At 36.9% G+C, this 18,858-nt stretch overlaps 1 protein-coding gene across 3 annotated transcripts in view; it reads right to left on the reverse strand.

Moving 5' to 3' along the window:
* LOC117339132 overlaps positions 1 to 18,858 on the reverse strand; it is a 19,770-nt gene continuing 912 nt past the window's right edge. For 2 of the 3 annotated variants that reach the window (XM_033900546.1, XM_033900545.1), the window contains exons 2-4: positions 14,201 to 14,894; positions 10,783 to 12,402; positions 3,923 to 8,776 (exon numbers count right to left, since the gene is read on the reverse strand). In XM_033900546.1, coding sequence (XP_033756437.1) covers positions 8,562 to 8,776; positions 10,783 to 12,402; positions 14,201 to 14,894 — 2,529 coding nt within the window. In that variant the 3' untranslated portion in view covers positions 3,923 to 8,561. Of the gene's footprint in view, positions 3,850 to 3,922; positions 8,777 to 10,782; positions 12,403 to 14,200; positions 14,895 to 18,858 lie in introns of those variants that run through there. The other variant, XR_004535092.1, reaches the window with a different exon arrangement.

Here is an 18,858-nt window from a genome sequence, read left to right on the forward strand (position 1 = left end):
TTTCAACACTTAGATAAAAAATTTAATATCCAATATTCAAACATGTATAACAATTTCCAAGATATGAAAAAACAAAATAGCTTCATCCATCTATACATTCTACTTATGAGTACCTTTACACATCAATATTCTACAAATGTATACATTTCCAGAATACGTTTGATTGATTAAGCATACAAAAATGTAAAAATAAAGTAGTGATTATCTTATCAGTTTTAATATAATTGGATAACAAGAAGCAAATGTTAATTTTTCGCTGCCAGAAAAGTTCTGTATGATAATTATTAAAGGAAATATATGAATATATCTATAAATCAGTGGTAAAATTACAAAATTGAGCGACTATAGAATCAAGACTTGCACCTCAACAAGCGGAAATAATTCAAAATGAAATGTAAGTGGACATTTTTATCTCATTCGTTGATACTTAAAGGATAAGTAAATCTTTTTACTGCACCAAATCATCATTTCAACCATTTCGGACTTATCAGCAGAATTCGAGATTTAACCAATGAAAATCCTCACCTGTGTAAAAGTTTCCTGAATATATACGGGATACGTCCTATAAGCCTTTTATAATGTTTACAATGTAAACAAAAGATGCATACGATAACAAAGGATTGAGTTTTTATTTGATGTAAACTACGTAACTACCTCAAAAATCAATTAACACTTTGTAGGACCACCACGTAACTCGTGCTTGCCACTGAGAGTAAAATCAGAGACATTTATATGTCTGGTAAAATCAATACGGGGCGAATTTTGATTCCAATTCCAGTAAAACTGTTGAAATGGTATATGTATTTAATAGAACATGCTCAATCCCTGATCACATAGATACTTGTTTTAAGACTTAATCATACCGTTTTTCATCGATTTAAAATACTTTAAGGCGAACATTTTCGACAAGGTCATGGTGGTAGTTTTGTTCAAACTGACGTAATTTCACAACTCCAGATGTGTAGTTCAATAGTCCAAACTTTCTATAAAACTAGCATTTCCATTCCATACTTCTGTAACATGGTCGGTAAATGTACGACATTTTTCACACTTATTAACAATAGGTGGGTTGAGCTAGTATTCTCTGTTGATAAAGGAGCTGTCAATCATATCTGTATAACCCAAAGCTGGGCCCTACATGTACTTTAAATTGACAACTGCATGATATAAACCGTTCTTTCATTTTAAATTTTTTTTAAATTCCATATACAATTAAATCTTAATCTAGACAATATTGCTTTAAAATGGGCACGCATTTATAGGCAAAAAAGCAAATGTCCGGGAGTACCACTCAAACATTCCATTTTGAAAATTAAGCTTTTCAGCCATTTGTTGAGCTTCTCATGAAGTGCAATTGGACTTAAGTCAACACAGGCATTTTAGTATAACGATACAAACATAATCAATGTATTATAAATACAAACCAGAGCTTTCAAAATATGTCATCTATATTATAGATTACAAAACAAGATTATAATCAATTTTAACATTCATATAATTTTCTTCATGATTCAACAACAATATAATTTCGTGTTTAAGTTCAAGTTAAGCAATATATAATAGCCGTATCTGACCTTGAAATAAATCCTCAAACTAAATCATTCAACAGTAAGTTATGTCACTGTCCAACCTGGAAATTAACCCTCAAACAAAATCATTAGTTATGTCACTGCAGAGTCAAGAAATCAGTGATAATTAACGTCCACATAAAACATTCGACCACAAAAAACAACATTTAAGTATTTCACTGAAAATCAACAAAAAGCACTGTTACAAATTAAACATGAATCCAGAAACCTAAATAAGATTTATATAAACATTAGTATGTAGAGTCCAGGATCGTTTATAGCCAATACTGCCGTGAGAACATGCTATGAAACCCGATAAATATTCTGATACCAGAGAATACATCATAAAATAAGGATTTCACAGAATTTGCTATGCCTACCCCTCTATTTCTTTCCTCATAGATGCCTACCCCTCTATTTCTTTCCTCCAAGGGTGCTTTACCATATTTGCACAAAATCCCATTATTTTTACAAAGGGATTTTAAAGAACTTCCTTTCAAAGATGGCGGGATGGGAACCTCATTTATACCCAATTCGTTCCCCTTTATTCAAGGACTTTCAGATCAAATATGGACTAAATGTTTTCCGATCTTCAGAAGAAAAATGATTTTAAAGAATTTGCTATGCTTCCCTCATAAGGCCAAGCCCTTCAGCCTCCATGGAAAGGGGAAGCCACGCCATTTCTCTTCTCTCATAAGGCCCAGCCCCTCAGCCCCCTTGGAAAAAGGGAAGCCACGCCATTTCTCTTCCCCCATCAGGCCAAGCCCCTCAGCCCCCTTGGAAAAGGGGAAGCCACGCCATTTCTCTTCCCTCATAAGGCCCAGCCCCTCAGCCCCCTTGGAAAAGGGGAAGCTACGCCATTTCTCTTCCCCCATCAGGCCAAGCCCCTTAGCCCCCTTGAAAAAGGGGAAGCCACGCCATTTCTCTTCCCCCATCAGGCCAAGCCCCTCAGCCCCCTTGGAAAAGGGGAAGCCACGCCATTTCTCTTCCCTCATAAGGCCCAGCCCCTCAGCCCCCTTGGAAAAGGGGAAGCCACGCCATTTCTCTTCCCTCATAAGGCCAAGCCCCTTAGCCCCCTTGGAAAAGGGAAAGCCACGCCATTTCTCTTCCCCCATCAGGCCAAGCCCCTCAGCCCCCTTGGAAAAGTGGAAGCCACGCCATTTCTCTTTCCCCATCAGGCCAAGCCCCTTAGCCCCCTTGGAAAATGTTGTGAGGTGGAGGTCACCTATCTCATCCCCCAAGAAAGATAAAAATTACATCAAACTTGTTAATTTCTCTATACCTCATCCATTTTCATGCTTGTTGTTAGTTCCATAATTACATCTTCAGATGTTAACTTTAGCAAGTATGTAATCATTTAAAACAAAACTTGACCCCAACTTCAACAAGAGTCTTGATAATATTTCTTTGTCAGGACCTACCCATCTCAGCTGCATGATATCAATATGAAAATTTTGCACAAAATCAACATATCTTTTTGGTCTATGTACATATGTATAGGACAACTTCAATAATTCAAATTATTAAAACACTAATGAAACTGAACAACATCATAGCATACTTCATCATACATGAACACTGTGACTGTCAACATATATACAAAAGTAAAAAAAAAATAATCACATACACCTTTTATAAATGAAGACAGGAACTGACAACTGTCAACAGGGCAAAACTGTCTGTATATTTCTCAAGGTGGTACCGTACTTATCCTGTAAACCTCTTACACCAGTGTACCGTAATTATCCTGTAAACCTGTACAATCAGTGTACCGTACTTATCCCATAAACCTGTATCATCAGTGTACCGTACTTATCCCATAAACCTGTATCATCAGTGTACCGTACTTATCCCATAAACCTGTATCATCAGTGTACCATACTTATCCCATAAACCTGTATCATCAGTGTATCGTACTTATCCTGTAAACCTGTATCATCAGTGTACCGTACTTATCCCATAAACCTGTATCATCAGTGTACCGTACTTATCCCATAAACCTGTATCATCAGTGTATCGTACTTATCCTGTAAACCTCTAACACCAGTGTACCGTAATTATTCTGTAAACCTGTACAATTAGTGTACCGTACTTATCCCATAAAACCTTTAACACCAGTGTACCGTACTTATCTCATCAACCTGTATCATCAGTGTACCGTACTAATGCCGTAAACCTCTTACACCAGTGTACCGTACTTATCCTGTAAACCTCTAACACCAGTGTACCGTACTTATCCCGTAAACCTCTAACATCAGTGTACCGTACTTATCCTGTAAACCTGTATCATCAGTGTACCATACTTATCCCGTAAACCTGTATCATCAGTGTACCGTACTTATCTCATCAACCTGTATCATCAGTGTACCGTACTAATGCCGTAAACCTCTTACACCAGTGTACCGTACTTATCCTGTAACCTCTAACACCAGTGTACCGTACTTATCCTGTAAACGTCTAACACCAGTGTACCGTACTTATCCTGTAAACCTCTAACACCAGTGTACCGTACTTATCCTGTAACCTCTAACACCAGTGTACCGTACTTATCCCGTAAACCTGTATCATCAGTGTACCATACTTATCCCGTAAACCTGTATCATCAGTGTACCGTACTTATCCTGTAAACCTCTAACATCAGTGTACCGTACTAATGCCGTAAACCTCTGACACCAGTGTACCGTACTTATCCTGTAAACCTCTAACACCAGTGTACCGTACTTATCCTGTAAACCTCTAACACCAGTGTACCGTACTTATCCTGTAAACCTCTAACACCAGTGTACCGTACTTATCCCGTAAACCTGTATCATCAGTGTACCGTACTTATCCTGTAAACCTCTAACACCAGTGTACCGTACTTATCCTGTAAACCTGTATCATCAGTGTACCGTACTTATCCTGTAAACCTCTAACACCAGTGTACCGTACTTATCCTGTAAACCTCTAACACCAGTGTACCGTACTTATCCCGTAAACCTGTATCATCAGTGTACCGTACTTATCCTGTAAACCTCTAACACCAGTGTACCGTACTTATCCTGTAAACCTCTAACACCAGTGTACCGTACTTATCCCGTAAACCTGTAACACCAGTGTACCGTACTTATCCTGTAAACCTCTAACACCAGTGTACCGTACTTATCTAATAAACCTTTAAAACAAATGTACCATATCTATTTTTTATACCAAACATATCGACTCAACATGGCTTTGCCAGACAAAGTGTTTTACTGAAATGTAGACATGACAATTCAAGCTATTATACAATTACCAAGCACGGGTTAATTGACAGATGAATATGGCGAGTGGCTTTGTTCAATAACAACATAAAACCATTGTTTTTTTAACTTTGTCATAAATTAGACATGTGAGAAAACCGGTGAGAAATCAACAGGTAAACAAAGGAAACAGGTACAATTCATACATCAACCTGGGAGACAACTTGTCTGCCGTTATGTAAAAGTGGGACTACGTGTCAGGCAGGGTATAACAACATGTTAACACTGCAAAAATTACAAGGAAAGCAAGAAAAGAGTACAAAGTGCAATTTACAACATGTGACTATGAACAAAATAAGCATATTGCAAACTCGAGTACTGTCAACAAAACGTTACCACCACATGACTACGAACAATATCAACATACTGCAAACTCAAGTACTGTCAACGAAAGCTTACCAAGATGTGACTATACGAACACAATTAGCATACCGTAAACACAAGAACTGTCAATGAAAGCTTACTAACATGTGATTATGAACACAATCAGCGTACCGCAAACTCCAGTACTGCCAACGAAAGCTTACCAAGATGTGATTATACGAACACAATCAGCATACCGCAAACACATGAACTGTCAACGAAAGCTAACTGACATATGACTATAATCACAATCAACGTAACGCAAACTTGAGTACTGTTAACGAAAGCTAAACGACATGTGACTATGAACACAATCAGCATAACGCAAACTTGAGTACTGTTAACAAAAGCTATTTACCAACACGTGACTACGAACACAATCAGCACAACGCAAATTCGAGTACTGTCAGCAATTAAGTTTAGACATTTTAGGAACTTGTAAGTTATGTTATGAGGCCAATAAAATAAACAAAATATTAAATTTCTCCAAAAATATACATTCAACTGACGCACATAGAAAAAAAAAGTTTATAAAAACCCTTCTGTATGTGCCACTTGATGTGGTACATTCTAAATGGAATCAATCTAGATGGAATGGGGGTGTAGAAAATGTTACTTTGCCTGAAATACGAAAGTATACAACATAGGTATGGATCACAGTACAGCATCTCTTAATCACATGACAGCTATAAAGCTTCATCCAGGGAACAGATCAAACACAGTATCCCAATTCTCGTTACTATGACAACCGGCACACTACCATGACTCGTTACTATGACAACCCACACAAAATAGTCCCCTTATCACAACAAGCAAAACTCTATATTCTTCTTACCATGACAACCCACTCAATATTATGACTTAAGCTAAGATGACAACTCACACTTTTACTGTGTAACATGAAACGTTTGTTGTGTTTGACCTTTCGTTGTTTTTATGGTTGCTACGAATATAAAACAACAAATATTTCTAATGGGCTAACCACAAAGGTTTGTACCATGAAATAGTTTGATTGCTCTGAACTATGGAGGAAAAAACACACAAACAGTTCATGTTACACAATATAATTTTCGTTACCATGACAACCCATCAACAGTTGAGTCTCATTACCATGACAACCCACATACTAATATATGATTCTCTTAACCATGACAACCCACACATAATATATGATTTTCATTACCATGACAACCCACACACTAATATATGATTCTCTTAACAATGACAACCCACACACTAATATATGATTCTCATTACCATGACAACCCACACACTAATATATGATTCTCTTCACAATGACAACCCACACACTAACATATGATTCTCATTACCATGACAACCCACACACTAATATATGATTCTCGATCATTACCATGACATCCCACACACTAATATATGATTATCATTACCATGACAACCCACACACTAATATATGATTCTCTTCACAATGACAACCCACACACTAATATATGATTCTCGATCATTACCATGACAACCCACACACTAATATATGATTCTCTTAACCATGACAACCCACACATAATATATGATTTTCATTACCATGACAACCCACACACTAATATATGATTCTCTTAACCATGACAACCCACACACTAATATATGATTCTCAATCATTACCATGACAACCCACACACTAATATATGATTCTCTTCACAATGACAACCCACACACTAATATATGATTCTCGATCATTACCATGACAACCCACACACTAATATATGATTTTCATTACCATGACAACCCACACACTAATATATGATTTTCATTACCATGACAACCCACACACTAATATATGATTCTCATTACCATGACAACCCACACACTAATATATGATTCTCTTCACAATGACAACCCACACACTAATATATGATTCTTATTACCATGACAACCCACACACTAATATATGATTCTCATTACCATGACAACCCACACACTAATATATGATTCTCATTACCATGACAACCCACATACTAATATATGATTCTCGATCATTACCATGACATCCCACACACTAATATATGATTCTCTTCACAATGACAACCCACACACTAATATATGATTATCATTACCATGACAACCCACACACTAATATATGATTCTCTTCACAATGACAACCCACACACTAATATATGATTCTCATTACCATGACAACCCACACACTAATATATGATTCTCATTACCATGACAACCCACACACTAATATATGATTCTCATTACCATGACAACCCACACACTAATATATGATTCTCGATCATTACCATGACATCCCACACACTAATATATGATTATCATTACCATGACAACCCACATACTAATACGAGTCGCATTACCATGACAACCCACATCCTGTTATGATTCTTGTTACCATGACAACTAACGCACTACATACTCTCCTCACCATGACAATCCACACACTGCATTATCTCTACATATACAACACATATTAATTAGAAAAAATGAATATGAATGAAATGTGAAATCTCCCACTTCTCCAATAACTTAAAATGAAATTTATAAATTAAACCGTAACATACATAACAGTCAAATAATCACAAGCTCTGTATTCAGTGACTAGTCCACGAAACCTCTCTCTATCGGGGTCGCTATTTAACATGTTGGTACAATAGGTACAAATATGACCAAGGAGGTTATATGTATATGTATACATATGTAGGTATGAAATATTACTAGAATCTGGGTGTAACAAGACAATGATGTCGGTACAGATGTACTATCAATGGCGTTCCTCTAGACTACAAATCCCAGGTCATCGACTGACAGTGGTACGTCCTCTAGACTACAAATCCCAGGTCATCGGCTGACAGTGGTACGTCGACCTCCAGACTACAATTCCATGGTCATCGACTGACAGTGGTACGCAGTCCTCTAGACTACAAATCCCAGGTCATCGGCTGACAGTGGTACATCCTCTAGACTACAAATATCAGGTCATCGGCTGACAGTGGTACGTGGTCCTCTAGACTACAAATCCCAGGTCATCGGCTGACAGTGGTACGTCGACCTCTAGACTACAATTCCGTGGTCATCGGCTGACAGTGGTACATGGTCCTCTAGATTACAAATATCAGGTCATCGACTGATGTCCTCTAGACTGCAAATCCGTCATCAACGACTGCAAATTTGTCGTCATCGACCAACAATCATGCATGTCCTAACCAGAGTGAAATCAATGACTAGTAATCGCAGATTGGCTGTTCTTCACATACTTTCTTGACAGCCTATGCCATTCGGTAGTAAATAATTGTTTTGTAGCTGTTCTTCGTGTGTTTTCTGGGTAGCCTGTGTAGTATCGATAACAAGGGAACTTTCAGTGTTTGACTGTCGTGTCCTTCAAACAGAGCATCATCATCAGATATTTCTCCGTATCTGCTGTGAGTTCGATGGCAAGTTGTAGATAGAGGCCTCGTAGTTCCTCTATATGACTAGGTAGCTTCTCTAGCTCTTTCATACTCTCGGGAGACAGACTGCCGAATTCTTTCTCCGGTAACTTAACTCTGATCCTCAGTGGAACATGGCTTTTAGCTGTGGACAAGCAAGTACAGAAATACATTACCTATACATTAAACACACTTTATAGGTTTTTTTTACCTACATAAAACTCATTTCATAGGTTTTAAAAATAATACAGAATTACTGTGATTCAGATGCCTTCAGTTCTACCTACTATAAGTATAAATACATGTATACCTTGAAACATTATAAACTTAAAAACGTCTGTAAGACATAAATGCCCCCGCTGCCACTTGACACCCCGAAACAGTGTTTCATGAGGATCGCATCAGCAGTTTGTGAGATAAGCCATAGTTACATTGCATTGGGACAGGATGAGATCTAGAGGCGATGTGACGTGATGGAATGGGCTATATGCCTCCTCCATTTCATGGCGAGGAAATGTACATATATACATTGTACAGGGCTTTTGGGGGGCATAAATGGGCCCTATTCCAAATTAAAATTATTCAATATTTAAACCAATTTCACAAAGTTTGTAGTTTACTCCTGAGAAAATCTTTCTAAATTCACCAATTTGCTCCTAATAATGAGGCAAAAAATGCCCCATACCAAACCAGTGAGACAAAGCCCTGAATGTCAACAATACATGTAATTGTTTTTTAAAGCCATAATATTTTCACTTCCTAAATATTGTTTTTTTGTATTCTCGCATTCTGTCATTGTTATGATGATAGGAAGCAAACATTTATCTTACATTGTATAAGATCATCGCCATCATACTTTGATGAACATGTTATTAACCTCAATTTGAGGAAATTCGGAATAGAATGTGTATATTTGACCATATGACCAAATGTTCGAAGATTAATAGAATCTAACATGGGTCTGTTCCGTGGACAGGGATATCTCAACCCAAGTGTAAGAGTTTGGCAAGTCAGCACGAGGCTTGCAGAGTGCTGGCCAGCCAAACTCTTACACGAGGGTTGAGATATCCCTGTCCACGGAAGAGATCAATATTTGCATACGTTAATTTTAATGGAAGTTTTTCATCATGCCATGGTTACATCATTGTGAGCAGCGTCATATAGCGCTTGCTGGCTGTCTTTACCCCCATGAAAGATAGATTTATCTTTTCCCTAGAAACCACCGGATAACCCTGTGAAGCATGTGAGAAACCCCAGTCCTTATCCTGCATCTATCATCAAATAAATCATGGTCATTAAACCTTCATGTCCACCTCATCAGAGTGTTATAACCTACCTTTAGAACATCAGAGTTCGAGTATAACCAACCTTAAAGTATAGTAAGTGTACATATCCATCACATCAGAGTTCGAGTATAACCTACCTTTAGAGTATTGTAAGTGTCCATCACATCAGAGTTCGAGTATAACCTACCTTTAGAGTATTGTAAGTGTCCATCACATCAGAGTTCGAGTATAACCTACCTTTAGAGTATTGTAAGTGTCCATCACATCAGAGTTCGAGTATAACCTACCTTTAGAGTATTGTAAGTGTCCATCACATCAGAGTTCGAGTATAACCTACCTTTAGAGTATTGTAAGTGTCCATCACATCAGAGTTCGAGTATAACCTACCTTTAGAGTATTGTAAGTGTCCATCACATCAGAGTTCGAGTATAACCTACCTTTAGAGTATTGTAAGTGTCCATCACATCAGAGTTCGAGTATAACCTACCTTTAGAGTATTGTAAGTGTCCATCACATCAGAGTTCGAGTATAACCTACCTTTAGAACATCAGAGTTCGAGTATAACCTACCTTTAGAGTATTGTAAGTGTCCATCACATCAGAGTTCGAGTATAACCTACCTTTAGAGTATTGTAAGTGTCCATCACATCAGAGTTCGAGTATAACCTACCTTTAGAACATCAGAGTTCGAGTATAACCTACCTTTAGAGTATTGTAAGTGTCCATCACATCAGAGTTCGAGTATAACCTACCTTTAGAGTATTGTAAGTGTCCATCACATCAGAGTTCGAGTATAACATACCTTTAGAACATCAGAGTTCGAGTATAACCTACCTTTAGAACATCAGAGTTCGAGTATAACCTACCTTTAGAACATTGTAAGTAACTTTTCAAGGCGTAATACTGCAACATAGCCAGCTCTTCCACTGCTACAGAGGACACCTTCGGTACAAATCTCCCCACACCATCCCCACCCCCCTCTTCCTCCTCGGACTGCGGGGTAGTAGGAGGCGTGTTCATCATCCTAGGGGGCTGGGCCTGTAATAAATTCTCGACTACATCTCTCACACTTGATGGGAACTCGTAGTAGGAGAATGCATCACAGTCACAGTAATTCTCCAACATCAGTGACACGAGTTTGAACTGCAACAGACTTGACTGCATCGTCTGTAGCAGCAGTTTCTTGTACCCTAGACTCAGGTAAACAAAGCTCTTGATAAGCTCGGACGCACAAGTTCTTGCACAATCCGAACAACTCAGGTTTATTTCTATCGCTATTTTTAGAAGTCTTTGCAGCAGTGGTAGAATTTTACGAACTTCCTGTCGTAGAATCACGTCTTCTGTCTGATTTGGATGTATGTCTTGATTTCTTTCGCGAAAAAAAGGTGAGGAAATTTCCTGAACTTCCTGGAATTCCCCGTATGTGAGACAACAGACGATCCAGTTGGTGAGTTGTTTGACACCCCCAGTGTACGACGCACTGTCGAACGTCAGACTTTTATACGCCATGGACTGACGTAGACCCTTAGGGTCAACCACGTCACAGTTATACAGTTCATCTCCATAGCACGCGACCGTCAGCTGGAGAAACAGACTAGTTCTCAGAAGGACGACCATATCCTGTTTTACGAAACCGAGGCCGAGGTTTACGCTGTCAATTACGAGTTTGAGGGTGTCCCAGTCGATCTGGAGGGTTCCCGGATATTTCTGCTGAATCAGTCGGAGTGTTCGGTACGAACTGAACATTAAATCCACTTGATTATTTTCTAAAATCCCCTTGAACAATAGCTGCTTAACAATGTCAACAGTTGGAATGTATTTCAGAGAAAAATCGTGAGTGAATTTAATGGCGTGACGCAGGCAATACGGTCCTTCTTCCTCAAAACACACACCTATGGTGTCAATATGCATCTTTGATAATTTCATGGACAGAGAATCCTCAAGGCCCGCTTTAGTTGGGAACTCAACATTAAACGGCCTCAGGTTCTGCCAGTCTTTCAGTGTCCTTGTAGATAAAGTTGGCGTATCAGCTACAGAAGATGATGACGGGATTGGTTTGAAGAAATTCCGGACATCCGAACGTTTAGAGTTCCAAGAATTCAACACAATGTCACTTGATGTTCGTATCGTTCGACCTTTAGGTACATCTGATTCTAAGGATAAAGATTTACCTAATCTCATATTAACAATTTCATAATTATTTTTCACAGTGGTAGTAGCACTAACACATCTGCCTAGCTTGAGACGTTTTGATGGAGTTGGAGATGTTCCAGGTGATTTTGAAGGTCTGTAGTTTGAGAATGCGCTTGGTTTGGTAATCTCCGGTTCTAGGACTGGTGGGTGTTCCCGCATTGGACTAGAGGTGATAGGTTGGAATGATCCATTAGAGAGTTTGGGAGGAGATAGGTAGCTCGGGGAATGAATTTTTTCCGGTGAGTTTTCCTCGCTTGTTGTTTTCCCCTGGGGTGAACCTCCGCTTAGGATGTCTGAAAGAACAAACATTTCGAGATAAATTAAACAAATTATGTAAACTAATTAAACCAAGGAAGGATTTTACACAGGAAGCATAATATAAAACATTAACACAAACATATCAATATATACATATTTATTTCCTACTATACTTATCAATTACATAGCTACTGGGTACTTATAATGTTCGTGCACATGCATGCATGCATATCTACAGTACACGAAACTGTACGTACTGCCCTGTATAAACAGGTATATGTTTGCCATATATATCAGTCAAGGCATTTGATATTTGGTATAAAGGTGTCTTAGCCAATTGCAAGGCCTGTATGTATATATATATAGCCATCAAACATTGATCAAACCCCCGTTATATACAACTTATATATATATGACTGACAATTTTTATTCCTTGAAATTATATACACATATGTACATGTGCATGGTAAGTATCATTGTATATATACACCAAATAGCAATTCCAAGAATGTAGCTTACCAACTTTTCTAACGGCTTAATTCAAATAATGACTTTTTTTCCTTTTTTTTTTAAAAGATCTCAAATTATCAAAATAATTAACACTTTAACAGGATCATAATAACAGTTGCAGGGTTAATTAAGTTTTCAGAGTCACAAATGTGTAGCCGATTGATTTCTATCTAAAACTGCAGGATGCATATGGCTCGAGCTCGGACCTGGCTCAGGTTACATTTAAACAAAATGCATGTAAATTCAATTTTTAACTCATCATTTTTATAATAAGTTTAAACTTGGAAATTTTAATAAGCATTAAAATCATATTCCTTTGGAAGTTATTTTTTCAATTTTGTTTCATCTCATTTTACAAATAACAATAATAATATTTCATTTCAGGTATTTATATGTATAAGTGCACAGTAGAATTCTGTAAATTGAAGATCAGCGTGCTGTAGATTTAGTCATGTGTACACAGATGATGTCGGACTAATCACTGAAGTAAAAACTTCCTGTTACTGTTATCATCTGACATCAGCATTTCCTTTAAAATATACATCCCATTATAGATATTAGTTAGATGTAGGGGGAGGGGGGGGGGGGGGGACTCAAGGTGACAGGAAAGGGTTTTAGTGATGGCAGCGTCACATCACTTAAGTTGGGGAAGGGAGGAAGGGATCGAGGCTGAAAGTTACAGGGAAGAGTTTAGTGATGGACACCTCACATCACTGAAGTTTTTTTTTTTTTTTTTTTATTTGTCTTCTTTTTTTTCGGGGGGGGGGGGGGGGGGCCTCAAGGTTACCGGGAAGAATCTTAGTAATGGACATGTCACAACACAGGAGTTGGGGACCTCATGGTTACCAGGAAGAATCTTAGTGATGTCGCAACACAGAAATTTAGGGACCTATGTAGTGCAGTCAATTCAGAGTTTAACCTGGACATACCATAACCACAACAGAATCTATTTTTTATTTTTCATAACTCCTGTTTGAATATGCTGTAACAGAAAAAAGTCTACCAAAATCAATATTAAGGAAAATGTTCTTTCACCCTAATTTTGGTCAAGAAAGTATGGACCAACTTTGAAGTTTAATATTTAATTCATGGATAATACTTGATATGGGATGAATGAATATACATGTACATACAAGCAGTTTATCAACTGACCAGTCTGGGATCCATGTATAATAGAGATTAGCCCAAATTATCAGAGGGAACTACTGCGTACCATGGAGTTCTCCTGTTAAGTAGTTAGACATTTGACTGGAATAGCTGGGAAACTTGAAACAATTAAAATATACATTTAGGTCTAATCTTAAAATACTAAACAACAGTTACCAGAAAAGTGTCGTTCTATGGTGAATGACCATTTATCCTGGGTTTTAGGACTTCCTGAAGCACTGTCCTCTTTACTCGCCTGTTCCACACTTTTGGATTTCTGTAGGCTCTTGGGGTTGACAGTTTTTAAAATGTTCGCTAATTTGGCTCGACCTTCAGACGACAAAACTGGAAATTTTCTACAGCCTTCGTTCTTCTGACTGCTTTCAGTTTTTTCACAAATTGTTTCTGTGAAGTCCAATTTTTTGCTAGTTACTGATTTTTCTATTTTGTCTGAAGAAGTTCCTTCGATAAGATCCTTTCCTGGAGTATAATTTTTATTCTCCAACTTGCGTTTATTGTTAAGAGAAGTAAACGCCGACCTTGTACAGTCATTGTTAACAGGTTTGCCTACGTTTGAGTTTTTCGTTGGACTACCTGCATCCCACTCGTCCACAATCATACAATCACTGTCATCATTTATTTCTTCCTCGAACACCTGGACAAATATACACTCCTCGTTACTGTCAAGGTCAGGTAGGTCGTCAGATTCGTCGATAATCGTGGGTGTGCGTATCTGGTCCGTCGAGCTTGCCGACTTGTGTTTTGAGTTATGTTTCTCCTGGCGAATGTTGCACCATGTTCTGTTGTTCATTGAAGCCCTCTTGGAAAGTTTTTTCGGCTCTGTTGAGGAACTGGATGATTCGGCCATACTCTGTAACAATGTAAAGTTTGAGTTTTATTGAGCAACATCAGACAATCAAACATCATTTACATTGACAAAAATAATTAATTAATTTTGAATGTTTCTGGTTCTTTCTGTTGGTGTCTACCTGAAGCTTTTTATTGCAATACTTAAGGAGGTATAACCTTTAACTGGGCTTGAATTTTTACGCCTGAACTGCACGTCGCAGAAAATAAAACTGAGGAAGGTCCGAGTATCCAAGCATCAAGTGTACATGGAATGTATTGGTCAATGAGATGCTTGATTTTTTGGGTGAGTTCAAACTGAGTTAAAGGTGATAATATCCTAAAGTATTTCAGGTGGATAAGTAAAAACCGAATGAGATAAAATTAAACAACATTTACATTGACAAAAAAATTAATTAATTCTGTATGTTTCTGGTTCTTTCTGTTGGTGTCTACCTGAAGCTTTTTATTGCTTAAAAAAAATTATTATACTTAAGAAGGTATACACATGTACAGATATATAGCCATAATCACTCTCCTATATGTACATATTTCATATTTTCAAAATGAAATATTTTACCTGTATTTCACTTAAATATATATCTTAACTTATTATTTTCTAAACTTTGCAAGCAATATGCAACAACTACATTCTAGGAAACAACTTATTCCGTGCTTGGAATGTTTGTAAACAGGGGACATGTCCATGCTAGGAAGCAAACATATTCTTTGCTTGGCCTATTTGTAAATATGTAACAAGTCTATGTCAGGAAGCAAACTTATTTCATTTGCTTGGCCTGTTTGTAAACATGTTACAAGTCCATGTCAGGAAACAAACTTATCCTTTGCTTGGCCTGTATGTAAACACGTAACAAGTACATGTTAGAAAACAAGGTTATTCTTTGCTTGGCCTATTTGTAGCTTGTGTTTAAACAAACATATTCTTTGCTTGACCTGTTTGTAAACAGGTGACATGCATGCCATGATAGAAAACAACTGTATTCTTTGCTTAGCCTGTTTGTAAACATGTGTCCATATGCTAATAAACTTATTCTTGATTCACAGTGACCTGTTTGACATACATGGTCCGACATCTATTGTTTAATTTCTCTGTATCTGCTTGTTAAGACTCTATATACACCTGTAATTATCCCACCTGACCAGCACAATAGTGTCTGAATGTTTACACAACACCTGTGCAAGTCAACAAGGTGACAGGTGTGTACAAAGCCAGGTACACAGGTGATGGGACATCAGTTCACGACTCTGTCCAGGTACAACAATCATCACTCAACTCTATAGATGTATAAAAACAATTACAGAAATTAATATGGATCGTATGATGGCGTATACGTATCAGTGTTTTTCCTCAGTATTTTGAGAAAGTCCAATCAACCAAATAAAGAAATTTCTACATTAAAATCATGAGAAAAATAAACATGCTAATAATTGTTTCATGCTTACCAGTTCTATGGGAGGTACGGACAAAAGCCCCCCCGGACATTAGCCCCCCCCCGGACAAAAGCCCCTTCACACTAATCAAAAAGTGGACAAAAGCCCCTTCATAAAAAAAAAATGATATTTATTTTTTTAATGATTTTTAATTGCTACATATGCATATGTCATCAGTGGCTTCGGCAAAAGCCCCTTCATAAAAAAAATGATATTTATTTTTTTATGATTTTTAATTGCTACATATACATAACATATGTCATCAGTGGCTTCGGCAATGTAAACAACCGGTTCCAACAACAACTACTTGAACTGTTACATAAATAATAAGCTGTTACACAGTTGTTTGGTAGGTTTTTATTGATGTTGTGTTCTCCTGGAAAGAAATATATCATTAATGGCTTCATTGTTTCTTTGATTTTAATCATTCCTAAAATTAAACTTTTCTTATTACAACGCAGAGCAACATGTTTGGTTAGGTACTTATTATATTATAATTTGAGACAATGCAAATAGGGATCAAATGTTTATTGCTTTTGTAGGCATTTCTTTGATTATCAATATTTGCAGTATATTAATTAGGAAGTCAAAAATTATGTGTAATCAGTAACAATATGTTCATCATGGAGAGTTTCCTGAAATTTTTAGCTTACTTAATAATATAAAGTTTGAAAAAATAAATTATGATGTTTAACCACAGACATATAATGCTACACTGACATTGAACCAAGGACTTTCATTTTCCACACAATTATTCTCCAAATTTCAGAGATAAAAACAACAATATATATATATATAATTTCTGTTTTTCAAAAGTACAGATTTATATAAAGTATACCAGCTAAATTTCTAAATAAGGGGCTTCTGTCCGGGGGGGCTTTCGTCCGGAGGGGCTTTTGTCCTAGGGGCTAATGTCCGGAGGGGCTAATGTCCGGGGGGGCTTTTGTCCTACACTCGTTTTATGGTGTAGTGTAAATGCTAGCTGTATATATATATATGACATACCAGGGACATATACTAAGATATATTTATATTATGTCCCTGGACATAAACGTGCACATACACCAATTTTGACCCTTGCCTTCTTTTTTTTTCTTAGCTATTTTGTGTTATATTATATATATATTCACCATTATAATTTTCTGGGTTTTTTTTAGAAGTTTAAATCTGAAAACTGGATTTTTTTTCAATATCCTTCTTGGAAAAATACAGATAAAGTGAATTGGGAATTGGTTTGTTCTGCCCATCCAGTTATAATGGCAGAAAAACACTGTGTATAGTTGTAAGACCTTAAGCTTGCAAAAGGATGTGTCATGTACTTAGCATAGGAGATATAGCATTAAAACTTAAGTACAATTATGTGATCGCACAACGTTCCACGATGTGCGATTTGTGCATGCACAATGTGCTATATGTGCGATACGGATCGTGCAGCAAAAATGTGCACATGATGGGCGATTTGAACGGTACATGTATGATATGTATCGTGGTCTATATAAAATGAGGAACGCGTCATGATCATCTAATTATTTAAATGTGTGGAACGATTGTAAAAGATATTCAACGATAAACAATTTACGAGGCTGCTAATTACCATATTTTTGGTGAAATATATGCAATAATTATTAGGAATGAAACTAAATACCAATGTATAGTTCAATAAGTTATCTAAATGATTATTAAAGAACTTTATATAATTTGCTTGGACGTCGTCGAGGACACCACTAGGCCTTGGCGAGTCTAAGAAATGTGTATTCAGCGAGATTATGTACAGGCTATTTAATACATGTAGAACTAAACAACGGATAAAACGACTTGTTATGAATAGAAACATTTCTGCTGTGTTTAAAAATACATAATATATGTAATTTATGTAATAAGTAAGATAAATAACCGTAGTGATGTCTGTCTACCATTCTGGTACATGTAGATGTATCACCAGGCCGTCGAAAACACCACGAATACTTGCAAGACAAAATGACGGTACTTAAATGGCAAAAATTAACTGGTCATACATGTTGGATGAATGAAAACAATTGTTATGCAGCACGTATATATATAAGCGACCATCTTATATCATCATTTTTTTTTTTTTTTGTCTTGTAATGATAATTTCATACTTTAAAGGTGCATGCTTGTTACGATATCTATAAGGCCTTTGTTATCATTACTTTAATTAAATACTTTGTTGTAGTCAGTTGTGAAAAAATCACCAGACTTACATGCCTTTTAAACCATGCACCCACTTGACTTGAAGTTGATTGCTGTATGCACAGTACACTTGTACTGATGAAAAGGTCTTGTAACACATGTTTTATATATGAAAGCCCTATCTTGTACAATTAACATACCATGCCAAATATTTAAGCCTTCTATTGAAAGTTATTGTCCTATATAATTCTCACAGGATTAAAGACAAATTGAATAACGTGCATTAAGGTTAATTTGTCTGCAATCCTTTAGAGTTATTATACAACAACTTTACACAAAAGGCAGTTTAATACTACCATATTAATATTTCCATATTAACTATCAGT

Source organism: Pecten maximus, chromosome 12 (genome assembly GCF_902652985.1).
Source record: "Pecten maximus chromosome 12, xPecMax1.1, whole genome shotgun sequence".
Taxonomy (NCBI): domain Eukaryota; kingdom Metazoa; phylum Mollusca; class Bivalvia; order Pectinida; family Pectinidae; genus Pecten; species Pecten maximus.